This window comes from Eptesicus fuscus, chromosome 23 (assembly GCF_027574615.1).
Source record: "Eptesicus fuscus isolate TK198812 chromosome 23, DD_ASM_mEF_20220401, whole genome shotgun sequence".
In the NCBI taxonomy this organism is placed as follows: Eukaryota; Metazoa; Chordata; class Mammalia; order Chiroptera; family Vespertilionidae; genus Eptesicus; species Eptesicus fuscus.
The window spans coordinates 3,422,545-3,443,316 of record NC_072495.1 but is presented as its reverse complement, the minus strand read 5'-3'; the positions used below and the strand labels follow the sequence as shown (position 1 = coordinate 3,443,316).

General features: G+C 51.7%; 1 protein-coding gene across 2 annotated transcripts; it reads right to left on the bottom strand.

Moving 5' to 3' along the window:
- Positions 1–4,190: 4,190 nt before the first annotated feature.
- OASL (2'-5'-oligoadenylate synthetase like) lies at positions 4,191–20,262 on the bottom strand. 2 transcript variants are annotated; one of them, XM_028147345.2, is made up of 6 exons: positions 20,065–20,262; positions 16,916–17,198; positions 15,820–15,995; positions 10,101–10,342; positions 7,646–7,793; positions 4,191–4,886 (listed from the first exon to the last, which is right to left on the bottom strand). In XM_028147345.2, exons 1-6 carry the CDS (start codon positions 20,260–20,262, stop codon positions 4,344–4,346), a joined length of 1,590 nt encoding a protein of 529 aa, XP_028003146.2. In that variant the 3' UTR covers positions 4,191–4,343. The 2 variants fall into 2 exon arrangements, with proteins under 2 accessions (XP_028003146.2, XP_008141023.2); XM_008142801.3 differs by lacking the exons at positions 4,191–4,886; positions 10,101–10,342 and having other exon boundaries at positions 7,683–7,793.
- Between the last annotated feature and the right edge of the window lie 510 nt (positions 20,263–20,772).

Sequence of the window (20,772 nt, the reverse complement as noted above, 5' to 3'; positions counted from 1 at the left end):
CCTGTTAAAATGCAGCCCGAGGGGGGGATAAGGACACATATGTAATAACTTAATTAATAAAGAAAAAAAATGCAGCCCTACTGGTGTGGCTCAGTGGTTGAGCATTGACCTATGAACCAGGAGGTCACAGTTCAATTCCCAGTTGGGGCACGGGCCTGGGTTGCAGGCTCGATTCCCTGTGTGGGGCGTGTAGGAGGCAGCTGATCAATGATTCTCTCTCATCATTGATGTTTCCATCTCTCTCCCTCCTGCCAATTGATCCCACAACCCAGGCATGTACCCTTGACCAGAATCAAACCCAGGACCCTTCAGTCCTCAGGCTGATGCTCTATCCACTGAGCCAAACCATCCAGGGCCACATTGGAAACTTTTATTTTATTTTTTTAAATTTCTTTATTGATTAAGGTGTCACATATTTGTCCTCATCCCCCCATTCCCATCCCACACCCCTCCCCACGGATGCCCCAACCCCCTGTTGAACTTAACCATTGGTTAGGCTCATATGCATGCACACAAGTCCTTTGGTTGATCTCTCCCTCCTCCCCCAACCCTCCCCTATCCTCCCTCTGAGGCCCGACAGTCCGATCGATGCCTCCTTGTTTCTGGTTCTGTTCTTGTTCATCAGTCTATGTTGTTCATCATTTCCCCTAGATGAGCGAGATCATGTGTCACTAGAGATATACTTATAAGAACTGAATGTGAGACGAGCAATAATAGTTATGCTGACAGGCACATGAATCAGTCTGCAGTGAGTTTCTTTCTGGACCAACAGTTCTTTTGAGACCCAATTTCAATGTCCACCAGTTCCTTATGTGTACATGTCAGCACTGACCCCTCAGCTCTGGATGGTGGACAAATGGTGGTAACGGAGGTCCGACTCCCTCTGGTTTGGTCTCGGCCGGACCCAGGGGCACGGCTTCACCCGGTCTCAGGGGCACGTGGCCTCACCTGGACCCAGGTGCGTGCGGCCTCACCCAGACCCGGGACCCAGCCTCACCCGGATCCAGGGGCACACGGCCTCACCCGGACCCGGGATCCAGCTTCACCCGGACCCAGGGGCGCGTGGCCTCACCCGGACCCAGGGGCGCTTGGCCTCACCCGGACCCAGGTGCGCGCGGCCTCACCTGGACCCGGGACCCAGCCTCACTGGATCCAGGGGCACATGGCCTCACCCGAACCCGGAATCCAGCTTCACCCGGACCCAGGGACGCAAGGCCTCACCCGGACCCAGGGGTGCTTGGCCTCACCTGGACCCAGGTGCACACGGCCTCACCCGGTTCCAGAGGCACACAGCCTCACCCGGACCCGGGATCCAGCTTCACCCGGACCCAGGGGCGCGTGGCCTCACCCGGACCCAGGGGCGCGTGGCCTCACCCGGATCCAGGGGCACACGGCCTCACCCGGACCTGGGATCCAGCTTCACCCGGACCCAGGGGCGCATGGCCTCACCCGGACCCAGGGGCGCGTGGCCTCTCCCAGACCCAGGGGCGCATGGCCTCACCCGGACCCAGGTGCACGCGGCCTCATCCGGACCCTGGACCCAGCCTCACCCGGATCCAGGGGCACACGGCCTCACCTGGACCCGGGATCCAGCTTCACCCGGACCAAGGGGCGCGAGGCCTCACCTGGACCCAGGGGTGCGTGGCCTCTCCCAGACCCAGGGGCGCACGGCCTCACCCGGACCCGGGATCCAGCTTCACCGGACCCAGGGGCACGTGACCTCACCCGGACCCAGGGGTGCGTGGCCTCTCCCAGACCCAGGGTCGCGTGGCCTCACCCGGCACATTGGAAACTTTTAAATACTGACTTCTAGGACCCACCAAGACCAACTCATTAGAATCTCTGTGGTTACATGGAACACTCCACAATGAAGGATGAACAAAATCAGTTTTGTCTTTGGAATGCTTTTCATCATGTTTTATCTTTGAAGCTGAGCATGCTAAAATTTAAAATTTTTATTAAAATAAACTTTCTGGCTTGGGCTTTTCTACTATGAAAGAGAGGAAGGTGACTAATTCTTTGAAACACGTGTGCATGCGCACACACACACACACACACACACACACACGAGTATGTCCATTACCTACAATGTGAAGGGTACAAAGATGGGGAAGGGCAGGGTCTGTCTACCCCAGGGAAAGGAGGCAGTGTCTCTTCCCCTGAAGGCAAAAAGAGGTGGGAATTAGGCAGATTACATGGATAATTTCCTAGAGGCTTTGAGAACCAATCATAAGATGCATTTTATACTCTACTAGAGGACCAGTGCACTAAATCGTGCATGGGTAGGGTCCCTAGGCCTAGCCTGCAATCAGGCCCATCTTCCACCCCCTCGCCAGTCCCCAGTCCCTCCCAGCAGCCACCGCCAGCCAGCCGGTTCCCCTCGCCGGCCCCCCACCTCATAGTGACTGGTCGAGTGGTCATTCTGGTCATTACGCTTATGGTCACTGGCCTTTTATTATATAGGATTGTAAGTGAGTAGGGCGAGAAGTACCACAACGCAGAGTATGGCCCCAGCCCCTGGCAGGTTGTAGACAATGGTGATGACCACTCTGAGGCTCAAAGGATTAAGCGAGAACCACTAGGACAGCATTAGCACCAGCGGAAAGAAATGAAGACCATCCAAAAGAGAATGGGCAAACGTTATGTATTCCCAACTTGCTGTAGCAAGGGAGTCCCCCAACATCCCTGCATTTGGCGGACTCGAAGACAGGCAATGGGAAAGTTTTATAGTGGAAAAGAGAGAAGGCCTCAGGTGTGCTCTGACTGAGGTTGGTGGCCTGGGTGGCTGGAGGCGGGCTATCTAGAAGCAGGATACCATCCTATGTGGTTGTGAGAGAGGTTATTTGGTTTCCTCTGGTTGGTCCTGAGCTGGAAGACAGGGGGAGGGGAGGGGAGGTTAAGGAAACCGGCAGTTATTGACCAAGTCCTGACGATTTTGTGTTGATTGCTGCACAGGTTGTGGTTTGGCTTCCCAAAGTGGTGGCTGCAGAGATTGTGGGTCAGAATTCTATTGTCATATGTGGTCTGTTCATTTGTATTGTGGACGAAAGGGGCCACATGCTAATCTGACAAGCTCAGGGGGGGGGGGGGCCTGTGTGGCGGTCTTCCAAACTCAGAGACCTAAAGTAACCACAAAGGATGGCCTGAAATTAAACTTTAACTAAAAGCACTTATGGTGGGTAATCACCCCCTAGGCCAGTATCTTCACTGGCAAGGTCAACCTTTACCTTAACGGAGCCTATCTTTTTGCATCTATAATAACACTAGAGGCCCGGTGCATGAAATTAGTGCACGGGGGGGGGGGGGTTGCCCCTCAGCCCAGTCTGCAACCTCTCCAATCTGGGACATTCCTCTCACAATCCAGGACTGCTGGCTCCCCAACTCCCCTGCCTGACTGCCTGATTGCTCCTAACCACTTCTGCCTGCCAGCCTGATCACCCCCTAACCCTTCCCCTACCGGCCTGATTGCCCCCAACTGCCCTCCCCTGCAGGCCTGGTCCCTCCAACTTCCCTCTTCTGCAGGCCTGGGTCCCCCCCAACTGTCCTACCCTGCAGGCCTGGTCACCCCCAACTGCCCTCCTCTGCCGGCCTGGTCACCCCTAACTGCCCTCCCCTGCAGGCCTGATCACCCCAACTACCTTCCCTTGCAGGCCTGGTCCTTCCCAACTCCCTCCCCTGACGGCCATCTTGTGGAGGTCATCTTGTGTCCACATGGGGGCAGCCATCTTGTGTGTTGGAGTGATGGTCAATTTGCATATTACCTCTTTATTGTATAGGATTATATATGATACCCTTGAAATGTCTGGGTAACTGGTAATTTCCCTTTTTCCGGACCCCTTGGGGCACAACCTAATGTGCCTGGGTGCCAGGACAGATACTGCAGATTCCTTCATTATCATGTTAATTGTTCCTGCACCCACCTAAGTATATGTCTATCATTTTACTTTTTATCCAATCCCAAGGGTTAACCCCTCCTCCCACCCCCACTTTGCTTTCTCCCGCCTCTCTAGTCTGTCACCAATGGATTTCATGTAACCTGCCTACACCCCTTCCTTTGATTGCAATGTATAAATATCGATGTAACCTGCCATTCCCCGCCCCGGAGCATTATCTCAGTTCCTTGAGGTTCTGCTTCCCAGCAATTGTCGACAGTTTGGCTCAAATAAGCCCACAAAAATTCTTTACAGGTTTGAATGTTTTTATGTTAACAGTATATCTAATCTCTCACACCCTCCCCATTCCTCCACGGGCAGGGAGGGCTAGGGTAACTCTTTACAAAGCTGGTGAAGATCTGGGACCCTCAACAGCGAGCTGAAGGAGTGATTGATAGGGTGAGTCCTGGATTAGATGGCAGAACGCCCAGAGAGGTTTCCCGGAGGAAAGTTGCTGGGCAGAAATGGGAAATTTATGTCTTTCTTCTTGGAGAGGATGAGGGTGTCGCTGTCCTTGATACCATAGCTCCCCAAAGCCGACCAGTCCTGCAGGACCTGGCCGAGGAACTGCAGCTCCTGCTGCTTTCTGAGCAGCCCCTGCTTGTCTTCGATCTGCTGCTTCAGGCCCAGGACGTAGCTGTTGGGGTCGACGGCATAGGCGTGGCTCCCACCTTCCGGGTTCTTCACAAAGACCTGGATCTCCGGGGGGATGGTCTCCAGCAGGCAGATGCGCGTGTCGGAGAATACCCCGAACTTGGCCAGGGAGCTGCGGCTGCTGAGGAGCTTCCGCTCGCCGCCGGGAGTCTGGAAAGACAGCCGCTGCTGCAGGCCCGAGCAGCACTGTCTCCGCCAGATCTTCTCTTTAACCTTCCTTATGGGGTCATAAGGGTTCACCGTGAGGATCCAATCTGGGCAGCCCCACTGCTCCACAGTCACCTGGATGTCTCGTGCCCCCTGCAACCGAGAGGAGAGGGGCTGAGTCACCACATTCCTCTGTCTGCCATGCCAAAGCTCCCCCTCCCTGCCCTTATCTTCCCAGCAGCAGCAGCAAACGTTCAGGGAGTGCCAACCACCTTCTGGTGCCTTTTATTCTCTTCTTGATGCATTTTATTCTCACGGCAGCCCTAGGAGGGGGGGGGGGTTCTCCTATTATCCCATTTTACAGATGAGGACATTGTGGTCAAGAAGGGTGAAGTGGCCCAGTCAGCATGGCTCAATGGTTGAATATCGACCCGTGAACCAGGAGGTCAGGGTTCAATTGCCGGTTAGCGCATGTGCCCGGGTTGTGGGCTCGATCCCCAGTAGGGGCGTGCAGGAGGCAGCCAATCAATGATTCGCTCTCATCATTGATGTTTCTATCTCTCCCTCTTCTTTCCTCTCTGAAATCAATAAAAATATATATCCTATATAATAAAAGGCTAATATGCAAATAGACTGAACGGCGGAACACCCGAACAACCGGTCGCTATGATGTGCGCTGACCACCAGGGGGCACGTGCAGGGCTGCCAGCAGAGGATGGGCCGAGACCTGCCCCTGTGCCCACTGCAGCCTCTCGGCTCACAGTTCCTTTCAAGGTGCACGAATTCATGCACTGGGCTCCTAGTATATACATATATAAAAAGAGGGTGAAGTGGTTTACTACCTCACAGAGGTAGTAAGGAGTAGAGCAGATATTTGAACCTGCTCCAACATCTGTTCTCCAACGTCAGAGGCCACACTCAAGGGCCTGAGAATCCCAGGTGGCTGAAGAACACACCCGGAAGGTGCTGGGGAGGGCTGGTCCTCTAGTTGATCCTTTCTAGAAGGAATAGAGGCCCAGCATGGTCAAGATAAAAATCTGTGCACGATGGTTTGTCTAGTTAGGAAAAACCCAGAGGCACACATGTTTCCGCCCACCTGTGGGCTCATCCGGCTGGTGGCCTCCAGTCTGTCATCCTGCACCTTATTAGAGAGCCTCTGGTTACACTTCTGCCTCTTCCCAAGCAGTTCTGGCTTCTGTTCCATCACACACCTCCAGTCCTGTGCCCTCTCTCCCCACCAAACCCAGCTCTCTCCCCACCGGACCCTTCTCTCCCTACCTGACCCTCTACCTGGACGGAGTGCCCTCTGTTCTTAGTGTCTATATCCTTCCCTGGCTTTTTATTTTATTTTACTAGAGGCCCAGTGCATGAATTTGTGCACTGGTGTGGTCCCTCTGGGTGGCCTTCAGGGATCAGATGGAAACCCGCAGTCCAAGGCCGCCTGCAGCTCCTACCTGCTGCTCCCACTCATCCCGCACACCCCCTCCTGCACGCCCCCCACTGTGCCTGCCGCAGGCTCGCGCCCAATCAGTCCCCATTGGGAGAGGCTCACACTGCCGCAGCAGCACTCACCAGCCATGAGCCCTGTGTCTGGTGCCCTCCCCAGAGGAGTGGCCTGTGGGATTGGGCTGAAACCGGCTCTCTGACATCCCCCGAGGGGTCCCAGATTGCGAGAGGGTGCAGGCCAGGTGGAGGTATCCCACCGGTACACGATCGGGCCGGGGAGGGACCGCGGGAGGGCTCCAGAGTGCGTCTGGCCCATCTTGCTCAGTCCCAATAGGCCGGACTCCAGCAGCAAACTAACCTACCGGTTGGAGCATCTACCCCCTGGTGGTCAGTGCACGTCATAGCGAGTGGTTGAGCAGCCTTAGCATATCATTAGCATGTTATGCTTTGATTGATTGTTCAGTTGTTCTGCTGTTTGGTCTATTTGCATATTACCCTTTTATTATATTACTAGAGGCCTGATGCACAAAGATTTGTGCAAGAATGGGCCTTCCTTTCCCTGGCTGCCAGCACTGCCTTCGCTCTGGCCAGAGCTGCCTTTCCACCTTCCCAAGCTGCCCAGAGGCCCGAGCGGCTGGGGCGGTGCAGAATGCCTGCATCATTGCCATGGCAACGATGCAAGTGCCCAGCCCCGCCCTGGCCACTCGGTGCCTGCATATGCAAATTAACCCACCAGCTTTGTTGGGTTAATTTGCATACTCACTCCTGATTGGCTGGTGGGTGTTGCAAAGGTATGGTCAATTTGCATCTTACTCTTTTATGAGTGTAGATTTTATTTTATTATTTTTTAAAATATATTTCATTGATTTTTTTACAGAGAAGAAGAGAGAGGGATAGAGAGTTAGAAACATCGATGAGAGAGAAACATCTATCAGTTGCCTCCTGCACACCCCCTACTGGGGATGTGCACGTAACCAAGGTACATGCCCTTGACCGGAATCGAACCTGGGACCCTTCAGTCCGCAGGCCGACACTCTATCCACTGAGCCAAACCAGTCAGGGCTATGAGTGTAGATTTTATTAGAGGCCCAGTGTTTCAGAGCCTGTTGTCCCCAAATCCCCACACTTGCCCCAAGCCCAATGTCGGCACAAAACAGCTGACTGATTGGACTTGCCTGGGCTCAGTTCGTGCAAGGAGGGATTGGGAGCGCGGAGCTGAATCTCAGGTAGGTATGGGAAGAAGGAAGGAAAGCAGAACAAGGATTGGAAGATAAGAAATCTGAGGCTCAGAGAGCTGAATAATTTCCCCAAGTTCACAGAGCTGGTGGGTCGTGCAGCCAGGCCTCAAACTGCCCGACTCCAATGCCCTGTTGGCTCCATCGACACAGAAATAAGTAGGTAAACACCATGCATTCATCTCATTCTGGGCTTCAAGCCCTGGCAGCAGCCCAGAGGGGAGCCCTTACCTTCACATTCCAGCTGGGGACTGGGTTGTCCTTGCTGTCATAGCAACAGTCCTGCTTCAGGCACTGGCAGGCCCTCTGAGCCACTATGTCCCACCTGCACCCTTCCGCCACGTTGTAGGTGGGGTCCGCTGGATCCAGGATGATGGGCCTGCAACACAGGGAGCGGGTGCCAGGCTCTTTCTGGTTTGGAGGCCTGGCCAGAGAGAGCCTTCCCGACATCACCTCCTCAGGCCTGAGCATCTGTATGTCCGGAGCCCGAGGACTGAGGGCTCAGTCCACGAGGGCTCAGAGACATTGCTGGAGAGGAACAGGATAGAGACCGTTAGATTTCCAAGAATTCCTCTCAGGGAGAATTCTCTAGTTGTTTGTAAGAAATTTTTCCCGGTGGGCATGGCTCAGTGGTTGAGTGTCGACCTATGAACTGTGAGATCACAGTTTGATTCCTGGTTGAGGCACATGCCCGGGTTGTGGGCTTGATCCCCAGTAGGGGGTGTGCGGGAGGTAGCCCATCAATGATTCTCTGTCATTACTGATGTTTCTATCTCTCTCTTCCTCTCCCTTCCTCTCTGAAATCAATACAAATATTTTTTAAAGAAATTTTGATGATGATGATGATGATGATGATGGGGGGAGGGGGGGGAGATGCCAAAGGCATGGTAAAGCAATATCAGATGCCCACTCAGATAGGTGGGCCTCTTAAGTTCAAAGGCTGTGTTTTGCAGGCTAGAGCTGCTGAATCATTTTAAATAATAACTCCCCCTCCCCCAACTACTGATATTTGAGGTACTGGGCCAAACCCTATGTGAATTTCCCTCTTTTAATCCTTACAATTCCATAGGTGGGGACTAGTATTATTGTTGTTGTTCTCCCCATTTTACAGATGAGGAAACCGAGGCACATAGACCTCCCTCAGTTCTCACAACCAGCAGGTGGGATTCCTCCTCCAAAGGGGAGAGGCTGGGTTGCCTCTAAGTGTCTCTCCTCTGCGTAAATGCTGGATGAATATTTTAAGGAATACAAGCTTGAAGGGGCTTAGGGTTAGGGCTAGTTTCCTTGGATTGCTCACATGACAACCTGTATTGGATGTCACGCCCATGATAAGAGCCGGCCTTGTTCACGGGGCTTTCGACTTAGGAGGAAGCCGTGACTTTATGTGACAGAATGTGACAGCAGGCTATTGGAGTGAACGGAACATTTGAGGCCCCAAGCTTGTTACTCCCAACATCCCTGGCTCCCTGAAATCATCCTGTAGAAGCCAGGCTGCCTGATGGCGTGGGGTCACCTGACCCAAAGTGACCCATCTGGGGACTCGATATTCACGGCTGATGCCTAGTGATCAGACTGGCTCTCTCTGGAGTTTGGACCAAGGATGATGGCGGTCCCTCCGTAAGTAAGCGGAAGCAGGGCAGGTATGGGAGAGAAGCAGAGGCAGAGAGGAAAGAGAGTGGGCAGTGAGGCAGAGTGTCAGGGAGAGAGGGATCCAAAGGTTTGTCAGGTCCTGATGTTTTCCAACCTCAATTTTCTGGGCATCCTTATAAATCAATCCTCTTTTGTTAAGGAGACCAGACTTGTCTTCCTTGTTTTAAAAAAAGACCCATTACTCACGTAAAAGAGCAATAAACATTCTTGCGATATTGCTTGCACGGACTTAGACCTTCTAATACAAAGAGTTGTCTCAGGCTGGGTTCTCCCAGCAGCAGATTCCCAAGATAAGGATTTGAGTGCAAGAGTTTATTCAGGAGGAGATCCAGGAATCACCGATGAGGGAGTGGGAAAGGGAGAAGGGAAGGAAGGGTGCCCATAAGGGGTGTGTATCGAGGTGATTGCTGCGGTGGCGGCTGGAAGTTAGTCTCAAGGGAGGGACGCTGGGATTAACCATGTAGCAGGTGTGACCCAGAGCGAGTCCTTCCGTCTGAGATGGGAGGGAGCTGGGGTATTTATCCACCAACTGCCACCAGGTAAGGGACGCAGGTGCTGCCGTTGAGGGCTGAGCCAGCTTTCGTGGAGACAGTAAAAGCCCAAGGGATGCGATGGCCCCAGCAGCACGTGCTACGCTAGTGACCATTCATCTGGCACCCACCACGGAGGCCCTTCGCGGGTATTTCCTCCCACCCTCACAACAGTCCGGCATTGGGGGTGCCGGCTGCTCCTGTTTCACGGAGAAGGAAGTGAGGCAGAGCTGGGATTAAACGTGGGTCTCATGATTCTTTCCACTTTCTCATGCTCTCTCTAAAAAACACTGAAATGCTCTTCTGAGGGCCAGCGAGCTTGAAGGCCAAGGAAAAGGCATCTAGCTGCTAAGGCCCCGGCGATTTGGGAAGGTGGCCAGCTTGAGATTTCCTGGCAGCCTTGCTGCTTAAGAAAGCCCCCTCCCCCAAAAAGAGACACTCCACAGCACCCTCCCTGTTCTCTTTCTTCTCTCTCGGACATGTGTGTGGGAGCAGGGGCCCAGTACCTCTCTCTCTGGAGCTGTTTTCTGACAACGTCCTCAATGATGGGGTTCTGGAACGTGTAGTACTTGGTCCAATAGATACAAAGGGACTCATACTCCTGGAGGAGTTCCATCACCGTGGTGAGGCCTTCGTCCAACCGGAAGCTCTCATTCTCCTGCGTACCCATTTCCCAGGCGTAGATGGTCAGTAGCTCCAGGGCGTAGAGAGGGGGGAGGGCGGCCCTGGGGCACCGGGCTCTCACATACTGTGGGAAGAGATGGGAAGAGAGAGCGAGACCCTCAGATCCTGTGTCAGGATGGCACGGGACCAGAAACCGGAGAACCAAGTTCCTATAACGGACACTGTTTCTGTGAATGCTCATCCTGACTAATGTGCAGCGTGCAGATGAATAGCGTGTTTGCATTCGAATCCTAGGAACCAACCTCAGAAGATCAGACTCCGCCCTTCAGCCGCCCCAGTCCTGGGAGATGTGCTGACCTTGTGACACAGAACCAAGATGAGGAAGACCAGGGTGGCGCACAGCAGGCCCTCACCGGACCAGTTCCAAGGCCCTCATGGGTGGACCGTGCGGGCCTGCGTGTGGAGAAGCCGTCAAGCTCCTCCCCTGGCCTCTGTGTTCTGCTCTCGCTCCCCCTCCCGGTGAAATCCTCTGCCCGCACTGAGAAGGGGAGATGGGCTTTGCCACAGAGTCCCGTCTTCGCAGGTGTCTGGCACTAGAATTAGCTTCTTTCCTCAAGAGTTTGGGTTTTCAGGGCAGCAGGCAGCTGAACTTGGGTTCCCGTTACAGTCTCAGCTCTGCCATCTACTGGCTGTATAATCTTTTTAACTTTTTAAAAATTTATTGATTTTAGAAAGAGGAAGAGGAGAGAGAGAGAGAGGGAGAGAGAGAGAGAGAGAGAGAGAGAGAGAGAGAGAGAGAGAGAGAGAGAGAGAGAGAGAGAGCGATTTGTCCCATTTATGCATTCATTGTTTGGTTCTTGGATGTGCACTGACCCGGGATTGAACCCACAACCTTGGTGTATGGGCATGATGCTCTAACCAGCTGAGCTCCTTGGCTGTGTAATCTTAGCCAAGTCAGTTTCCCTCTCTGGTCCTAAATGGTTTCCCCATTTTAGATTCAAGGGGCTGGATCAGTCCAGTGGTTTCAAATTGTGCTCGACATAATTCCTGGAATGGAGTTATGAAGAGGTGTCTCAAGGAGTGAGCAGGATCCCAATCCAAACAGCTTCGTTTTAATTCAACTTAATTAAATTGGGCTTTAGACAGGTTTTCTTTAAAGAAAACTCTTCTTCTTTTTTAAATATATTTTGTATTGATTTCAGAGAGGAAGGGAGAGTGAGAGAGAGATAGAAATATCAATAATGAGAGAATCATTGATTGGTTGCCTCCTGCACGCCCCACACTGGGGATCAAGCCCACAACCCAGGGCATGTGCCCTGATGGGGAATTGAACTGTGACCTCTTGGTTCATAGGTCAGTGCTCAACCACTGAGCCATGCCGGCCGGGCCTCTGTTGCTATTTTTGATTCTGGATTAAGTCTGAGTTTTGGCCATGTCTGATTCTGGTTCTTGCTCTTATTTGCAGAGGCCACTTAGTCTGTGCTGGTGACAGCAGTCCATGAATCTGGTGGTCGCTACTGGGAGACGGATAATAGGAATTTATTTTTGGATGGGGGCCAGTCAATGGGAATTTGATTGTATTTTGTATTTTTCGTTCTTTCTTTTTCCATCTGTGTGTCTTGAGAATTCTGATATCTCCTGGGAGCCTCACTATTGTTGTCTTGCATGTCATTATGAATTTAAATCACTCAAACATTCATCTGCGTATGTGACTCCCAGGAAATAACCTGTAAGATTAGGAGCTCACTGATGCATAGATTTTATGTGTTAATTTTGACCTATAATTAAAGCAGTAAAACCAAAGCCATTAGTTCTTTTCGTCTGCATGTTTATAAATGAAAAACAATGATCTAATTACAACATAATGTATCTGTAGGAAAGTCCCTTTCTCCCCACTCCACTATGGGAAATTTATGGAGTGTGGATAGGAATAAATTCATGGGTAAAGGCTCATATCCTTACCCAAGTGGGACTGAGTCAGAATTTCACTGTACTCCTTTATTCCAGAAACATATGAGTTCATAAAAGCAGTTGCTTAGCCAAGGTAAGAAAAAAAAAAAAAAAAGATAGTGAGAGAGAATTAATTACCCTGGTTAATATTCTATATTTGATGGCTATGTAAGAAAATAACTTTTCTTCTTAATATATCTCATATCCTCACGAAAAGATGATAGACTTGTGCAAACTAAGATTAAACATTCTTTGAATGATATATTATTCCAACTGAAACCTCAGAATTTAAAAAATTCCATAAAAATTCCTGCTATTGGTTATAAACTAACAAATCCTCAGAAAAAAAACCACAAAGAATTATTCTACAAAATAATAGCATATATAGGCCCTGCTTCCAATGATGATTAAATATTTACAAAGTGACTTTAAGTTCCTGTTTTCATGACTATGTAGTATTTACATAATGTAAATACTACATAGTGTATTTACATTATGTAAATACTATGTAGTATTTACATAAGCTCAATAAAAATTTGTCTTTCTTCCTACCAGGATAGAATTAGAGAAAACAATTTATCAATAAATCAATAATAATATATCAAACTTATAAATAAATTTGTGTTTATGCCAGAACTCTAATCCAATTAAGTGTGATAATCAATCCCACTATTACAAATCAAGGACAAGATAAGATAGACCAAAAAGACAAATATCATATGATTCCACTTATATAAGGAAGCTAGAGTAGGAAAATTCATAGAGACAGGAAGTAGAATGGCAGTTCTCAGGGGCTGGGGGAGGGTAGCATGGAGAGTGAGTGTTTAATGGGTACAGTTTCTGTTTGGGGGGATGAAAAAGCTCTGGAAATAGATAGTTGTGTTTATACAACATTGTGAATGTAATTGCCACTGAATTGTACACTTAAAATGGCAAAAAATCCCCCCAAATAAACAAAAAACTTAAGTCCAAAGCTCAGCTAGTCCTGGCTGGTGTGGCTACTGGGTTGGGTGTCTTCCCATGCACCCAGAGGTTGCAGGTTTGATTCCCCGTTAGGGCACGTGCCTGGGTTTCAGGCTCGATCCCAGGCAGGGGGCATGCCAGAGGCAGCCGAGATGGGCGTTTCACTCTCCCATCGATGTTTCTCCCTCTCTCTTCCTCTCTCTTCCACTCTCTCTAAAAAAATCAATAATAAATAAATAAGTAATAAAGTACACCTGGGACCAGTGAGTGACCCCGCCCTAACCGCCTTGTGGATAGTGAGTGCTTGCTGCCCTGTTAGCTCCGGATCTGGGCTGAAGGGCAGCCCCGCCCTTTGGCTCACCTCACCCTCTTGCTTCTGGGATCTGTGGGAATAAACCCTGGGACTGCTGCCCTTGCGGAGGTATATTGAAAGGGCAGCTTCAACCAACATGGCCCTGAGGGTTTCACTTCCCCAGGTGGGAGCTCAGATATTGAAGGAACGACCCGCTGACCCCTCATTCACGGGTCCTACTTTGCATATTCATAATTTCAACACGCCAGTTCCGGCTTCTCAACACAGTTCTTTGGTCCTTGACCCCAGTCCATGAACTGGGTACTGATGTGAACACTGAAGTACTACTGAGTCATAAAAGTCAATGCTGACACCAGGGACTTGACCAAACTTCCAGAGAGGAACTGTGAACCCCTTGCATCATGGGACTCTCGTTTAAATACAAGCCCTTGCCCAGCCGGGTGTAGCTCAGTGGTTGAGCGTAGACCCAGGAACCAAGAGGTCACCAGTTCGATTCCCGGTCAGGGCACATGCCCAGGTTGCGGGCTCGGTCCCCAGTGGGGGGCGTGCAGGAGGCAGCCAATCAATGATTCTCTCTCATCACTGATGTTTCTCTCTCTCTCTCCCTCTCCCTTCCTCTCTGAAATCAATAAAAATATATTTTAAAAAAATAAATAAATACAAGCCCTTTATGTCCTTATGCATCCATCAACATCTTGTGACACTTAGCTGGATAAAACTAGTCAAATAAAACATCAAAGTAATAGCACTGAATCAAAAAACAGTTTCATAAAACCGTATGTGGCCGAATCCTTGACTTAGGGGCAGAGGCTTGAACAACAGGAAGGACTATCCAAGTCAAGCCGAACCTTATCCCTCGGACAGACGCTACCCATAAACATGCATGTCATATTCAGGAAGAAAGCACTTTGCAACAACAAAGCAAACACACCGTTCCATTGAGCTCTAGGTTCTCCAAGCCACAAACCTTAGATCAGCTCCTCTAAGTGAATGTCTTACCAGCAAAAACAATTTTATTCTCGGCTTTGGCAATGCTGATGTCTAAAGATATTTCACAACCCTGGTTGATATCATAATCACATAAGAAAACTGCTGGTTTCCCACCATAAACAGACTAACTGTAAACTCACTGACCTTGGTAATGTTCTGATTTTTTATCTTTCAATACATTTATTCTTTTTAAAAATGTCTTTAAATTGACTTTTAGAGAGACAGAACGGGAGAGTGAAAGAGAAAAAAAACATCGACGTGACTGGGAATCGAACTGACAATCTTTCCTTGCACGGGACTAAGCCCAACCAACCAAGCCACACCAGCCAGGGCCATACATTTATTTTTTTAAAAACTGAGTCCTTCTGAAATCTGACTCTCTTACCAATTTTTAAAAATTAGAGAGTGTCTTTTTATTTTTCTATTTTTTGTTTGTTTCTGAGCCCTTCTTTCATAAGTTTAGATGACTATTCATCTGGATTTCTGTGTGTACATAAACCTTATATAATTTTTTAAAACTACAAGTTAAGTAAAACAGAATATAAACTTCATTCTGAATAACCTCTCTGGGAATAAATATATACATCCTGACATATTTTAAAGAGATATACAATTTCCCTTAATAATCTTTCCTTTTTTCAAGTGCAGTTGACATTCAATATTATATTAGTTTCAGGTGTCATATGGATATTTTGAAATATACATGATGCCATGCAGACATCGCATGTGAAATCTAAAAGGCAACTGCTATGAATATGTTCACTCAGTAATAATCATGATCCCAGGAACGCCGCCATTGGAGGGGAATTGGTGTGGGCGGAATGCGATGAATCTTTCCTCTTGTTAGCTGTCCTCAATGGGAGAAATCAACGTGCAGATATCCCATTGCAATTGACAGTAGCAGGACTAGACTGTAACTGCAGCATTACAAGTACTTGCTTACTGAAATCCTGTAACTTCCCTATTTTTCTCCTCCCTCCAGTTTTTCTTTCTCTTCCCCCTCCCCTCCTCCTTCTCTTTCTCCTCTTTCTCTAGCTTCTTATTTATTTATTTCTATTGATTTCAGAGAGGAAGGGAGAGGGGGGAGAGAGAAACATCAATGATGAGAGAGAATCATGGATCGGCTGCCTCCTGCGCGCCCCCTGCTGGGGATGGAGCCCGCGGGGAATCCAACCGTGACCTTGTGGTTCACAGGTCGCCGCTCCACCACTGAGCCGGCTGGCCGGCTGGGCTCTCTAGCTCCTTCTTTGTTCCACTTTACGTTTCAAAAGACTCCCGTGCGCTCTCTCGCCACCTCCATTTCTCCGGGGGCAGTTTCCCGAGCTGTCAGTCTGGCTCTGCTCTTCCCCCTCTCCTCCAGCTGCCCGCCCCCGCCCAGCCCTCACCTGCAGGTACCAGTGCTTCACCAGCCGCAGGAGGCTCTTCAGCTTGGTCGGCCGATGTTTCACGAAGTCTCTCTGCAGCTCGCAGAAGGAGGGCGAGAGATGTCCGGGGTGCCGGCAGGCTTTCGTCAGGCTCTCGTAGACCTCAGGGGGCGGCGGCGAGTGGGGAGCAGAAGGCGCTGGGGAGAGGACCGGGGAGGGGGATCAGGAGCCGGGGCTGCCGGGCCGGGGCTGCAGAGCCTGCTCACTCACCGGGGTGTCTCCAGGGAAACCTGAGACCCTGGAGCAGACTGTCCTTCTGCAGCCACAGCGGGCTTCTCTCTCCCAGGCCACCCAGGACTGGGGTCCCCCTTTGCTGTGCTCAACGCTTTCCCTAAAGGTCTGTTTTGGATCTCCCTCGCTCTCAGATTCCTTTGGACCCCCCAACACCGCCGGGGACACCCAGTGCCAGGTAAGAAAGCTGGGCTCTGAGAGCGCCTGTGCTGAGGGGTGGCTGCGGGGCAGGGCGAGCCTCAGGAGCCCTAGCCGGTGTGGCTCAGTGGAGAGAGGGTCAGCCTGTGGACTGAAGGGTCCTGGGCTCGATTCCGGTCAAGGGCACATCCGCTGATCGATGTTTTTCTCTCTCATCAATGTTTCTGACTCTCTATCCCTCTCCCTTTCTCGTGAAAAATCAATAAAATATAGGTTTTTTTAAAAAAGAAGAAAAAAAAAAGAAAGCTGGGCTCTGAGAGCGCCTGTGCTGAGGGTGGCTGCTGGGCAGGCCGAGCCTCAGGAACGCCCCGCAGCTGCTCTGTGCGGACTTGCAATGCACCTTCCCTCTCCGTCGCGCCCCCTCCCCTAGCAGGTCCCGGTGCCCCCCCCCCCCCCCCCCCCCCCAGGTCGCCTCGGTAAGTGCAGAAGCACCTGAGGTTCCTCTCCCAACTCCGGCCCCTCGTGGGTGCTGCTTCCTTTTGCGATCATATGTTTATCTGCGTGATTCTCTGAGAGACGGGCTTCCCAGGCTGAGCCACGTGACAGCCCCGCGCAGGTGGTGGAAGGGACAGGGTGGCCCGGAAGGAGCGGGCGGGATCGGGCCGGGGGAGGGCCTCCCCTGCCTTACCCAGGGCCCGGTAGGCGGGCACGATGGTGACGGTGACCGGCTCCTCGGTCCGCCTGGTCTGGATGGTGAAGGCGAGAGCATCGGGGACGCCCGGGGACACCCCCAGGACCTCGAGCCCGAGGGCCAGCAGGTCCCGGCACGTCCACAGCGTCCTCCGCAGGAGCCGCAGCGCGGCCTGGTGGAGCCGGGCCGCCTCCGGGAAGCTGCGGAAGCAGCTCAGAAACGCCACGAGCTGCACCTCGGCGCTGCCCCGGAGCGCCGTGCCGTTCCCGAAGGAGCCCACCTGCGGGACACAGGGCGTCACCGGGCTCTCACAGCGCAGGGTCCCCACGGCCCTGATGGGGGGGACCCCCCACTCCCCCTCTTTACAGGCGAGAAAGCGGGTGCGCGGGGAGCAGCCGCCTGCCCAGGGTCGCAGGTGCGCAGCCTCCGGAGCCCAGGCTCCCGGTTCCCCGCTGCTCCGCTCTGAGCCTGCTCACCTGCAGCCCGTCTGTTCCCCGGGACCACGAATGCCCCCCACAGGGCGGCTGGACAGGGCAGCGGGAGGTCTGAGTGATTTCTGACATTGGGGGGGGGGGCTGCCTGGTGGGTAAGAGCCTGGGCTGTGCAGTGGGGCAGCCTGACCTGGACCTGACTCCTGCCTCGCTTCTCCAGCGATGTGATCATTCGGAACCCTACAGATCACCCCTCTCTCTCCTCTCTCTCTCTCTCTCTCTCTCTCTCTCTCTCTCTCTCTCTCTCTCTCTCTGAAATGAGAGCGATGATGGCACAGGAGTCACTGGGTACTAGGAGGTCAGCCGGGAGGGGTGCTGCAGGCCTGCCCACCAGGAAGCCAGCAGCCGGCAGTGCGGCCTCTGCCCCTGGCTGTCTGCTGCTTGGGATTCAGTCTCCCCGTGTGGACGGAGGGAGCCTGAGGGGGGTGATTTTGAGGGGTCTTTCTGCTGTTCTGGGGTGCTCTCCAGCCCCTGTCGCCTTTGGTACACAGAAGTCCCCCAACTCTCTGGCCTACCTTCTCTCTCTCTCTCTCTCTCTGTCGGGAGGTAGGATTGCTGGGCGTGAACAGGCCTCAGATCAGCCTCCTGTCCCGGTGGTTGAACTGCTGCAGCTCGTGGGGTGAGCACTGGCTGGGTCTGGTACCCCTGAAAGCCCTTCGTGCAGACAAGACCTCCGCATCCTCACGCCCAGTGACTGAGGTGGGTACTAGTAAAATGATCCCTGAAGTACAGATGAGGAAACTGAGGCAGTGCGGGTAAAGCTACTTGCCCTGGCTTCTAGCCAGTAGTCATGGTCACAGTCAGTTATAGAGTCAGCCTGGCCGGTGTGGCTCAGTGGTTGAGCATTGACCTATGAACCAGGAGGTCACGATTCAATTCCCGGTCAGGGCACATGCCAGGGTTGTGGGCTTGATCCCCAGTGTGGGGCATGCGGGAGGCAGCCAATCAATAGTTCTCTCATCATTGATGTTTCTATCTCTCTCTCCCTCTCCCTCTCCCTTCCTCTCTGAAATCAATAAAAATATTAAAATGAATAAATAAGTCACATGACCTCAAGCTTCCGATGCTGGGGATGGGTACAAAGAGGAGATGGGGCGTGAGGCTGCTAACTCCTTCCTGGAGGTGGTCTCCCCTGGAGGGAGGACTAGGTCACTGGGCTGGAAACCAGAATTCGGGGCGGGGGTAGGGGGATGACACCTTAATTCTAGTCTTGCCTGCCACCAGCTTCCTGTGTGACCTTAGGACATCTCTCACCCTCTCTGTGCCTCGGTTTCCTTAATGTTTAAATGAGGGACTGACTGAGACCGCCGGATGCTCCATGGCCTTTCTAGTTTTGACCCTCTTGAATCTGGAGCCTTGCGAGGACAGGAGGTGACATGAAACAGCTGGGGGATCTCACCAGGCACCCTGGAGCCCTGGCTGTGGAGTTAGAGAGACCCTGGTTCAAATCCCAGCTGTACCACCAGCTATGCGACCTGGGGCAAATCACCTCACCTTTCTGTGCCTTCATGGAAAAAATACAACTTTTTATTATAAAAAAATGTAAAACATAGAGCCCCAGCCGGTTTGTCTCAGTGGATAGAGGGTCGGCCTGTGGACTGAAGGGTCCCGGGCTCGATTCCGGTCAAGGGCACATGCTCAGGTTGCAGGCTCGATCCCCAGTGTGGGGCGCGCAGGAGGCAGCTGGTCAATGATTCTCTCTCATCATTGATGTTTCTATCTCTTTCCCCCTCTCTTTTCCTCTCTGAAATCAATAAAAAAAAAAATTTTTTTTAAGTAAAACATAGAGAATAAAATGAACTCATATATCCAGTCAGATTCAACAAGTCTTAACTTCTCTCCGCATTTGCTTCACTAACCCACGTTAAAGTAAATTATAGACACCAAGAAACTCTGTCCCTAAATAAATTAGCATTTGTGTACAATATAAGAGAGCATATCTCCCTTAACCACAGAAGTATCACACCTAACAAAACCAACAATGATTCACTTACATTACTTAATATCAAGGTCATACTAAGATTTCCTCAGCTCTGTTAGCTCAGGTGGTTAGAGTGTCTTCCCAATATGCCATGGTTGCTGGTTCGATCTCAGGTCAGGGCACATACAAGAATCCACCAATGAAGGCATAAATAAGTGGAACAAGAAACCTCTCTCTCTCTCTCTCTCTCTCTCTCTCTCTCTCTCTCTCTCTTCATTTTTTTTCTCTCTATTTCATCTTCCTCTAAAATTAAAAAAAATTTCCCCAGTTGTTTCTAAACTATATTTTACGGATGATCTACTCACACCAGGAGCCAGTCAAAGACTTTGCTTTGCATTTAGTTGCTATGAATCTCAAGTCTCTGAGCCTCCATGTTGCTCATCTGAGCAAAGGGAAGAGAACAGTACCTACCTCACACGGTGCCACCATAGAGATCACACCTGTTAAGCGGTTATGCTGGTGCACCCCAAAAAGTGAACTGTTATTAGCTTCCTTGCCAGGTTGTTCTGCTCAAGGCAGAGTGGGGTGGGGTGCAGGCAGCTAAGTGGGGCGTCCTGAGACGTCAGCAGCATGGACTAGGGATAAGCAGGCGGAGGTCCCCAGCGCCTCAGGGATGAGGACCCTCACGCTGGGTGTGCCCAGCCCTGGCCTGGGCTGGAGAAGCCCAGTCTCACCTTCACCAGCTTCAGCACCCGCACCTCCTGGTCCGGCCCACACTCTCCCTCGAGGGGCTCTTCCCTCAGGAACTGCTCCACCGTCTTCACTGCCTCCAGCACCTCCTCCTTCCACTCCCGGCTGGGCTGCAGCCCCTGCGCCAGGAAGGAGTCCAGCCTGGAGGCCGGGGTGCCGTACAGCTCCGTGGACAGTGCCATCGCTGGGTGACAGCACCCCTGCCAGGCAGATATGTAGTCACACGCCCAGCTCCTGGCATGCACACCCCTTTTTTTTTTTTTTTAAGGGAGCTCCTCCTCCGTTACCCTCTAGCACCCTGCTGGGATAACAGACCATCGCGGAGAGGAAGCCAGGAGTGAGGGGGCTGGCCTGGGGCTCCCTTCTTGGGGACCCCTGGCTGTGGCAGAGGCCCAGAGGGACACAGCTGAGGTTGGAGGAATGGGGCCACCTTAACAGGCTTGGCTTCTGGCCCAACTTTCTGCTATTGGTTTCGATTCTCAACTTTTTGAGTTTCCTTTTAATGACGTTTGGAAAGTGAAATTGGCTTGAGTTGGTCCTTAGCAGAGGCAACTCTCCCAGGAGGGTCCGAGTTGGAGGGTATCTGCCATCCTGGTCATGAGGTTCCGGCAGAGAAGGGGTTTGTTCACGGTGGGGATGAGCAGCAGGGACTCAAGTCAGGTGGAACAGACTTTATTCATATGTTTTAATTT

What these genes read in the sequence shown, in the direction of transcription:
- OASL (XM_028147345.2), bottom strand. Translation starts at nt 20,262, where the DNA reads ATGGCACTGTCCACGGAGCTGTACGGCACCCCGGCCTCCAGGCTGGAC. An exon ending in GCCCGCCTACCGGGCCCTGG is followed by an intron (nt 15,996 to 16,915) that starts GTAAGGCAGGGG and finishes TCCTCTCCCCAG; the next exon opens with CGCCTTCTGCTCCCCACTCG. An exon ending in TGAAGCACTGGTACCTGCAG is followed by an intron (nt 10,343 to 15,819) that starts GTGAGGGCTGGG and finishes CTCTTCCCACAG; the next exon opens with TATGTGAGAGCCCGGTGCCC.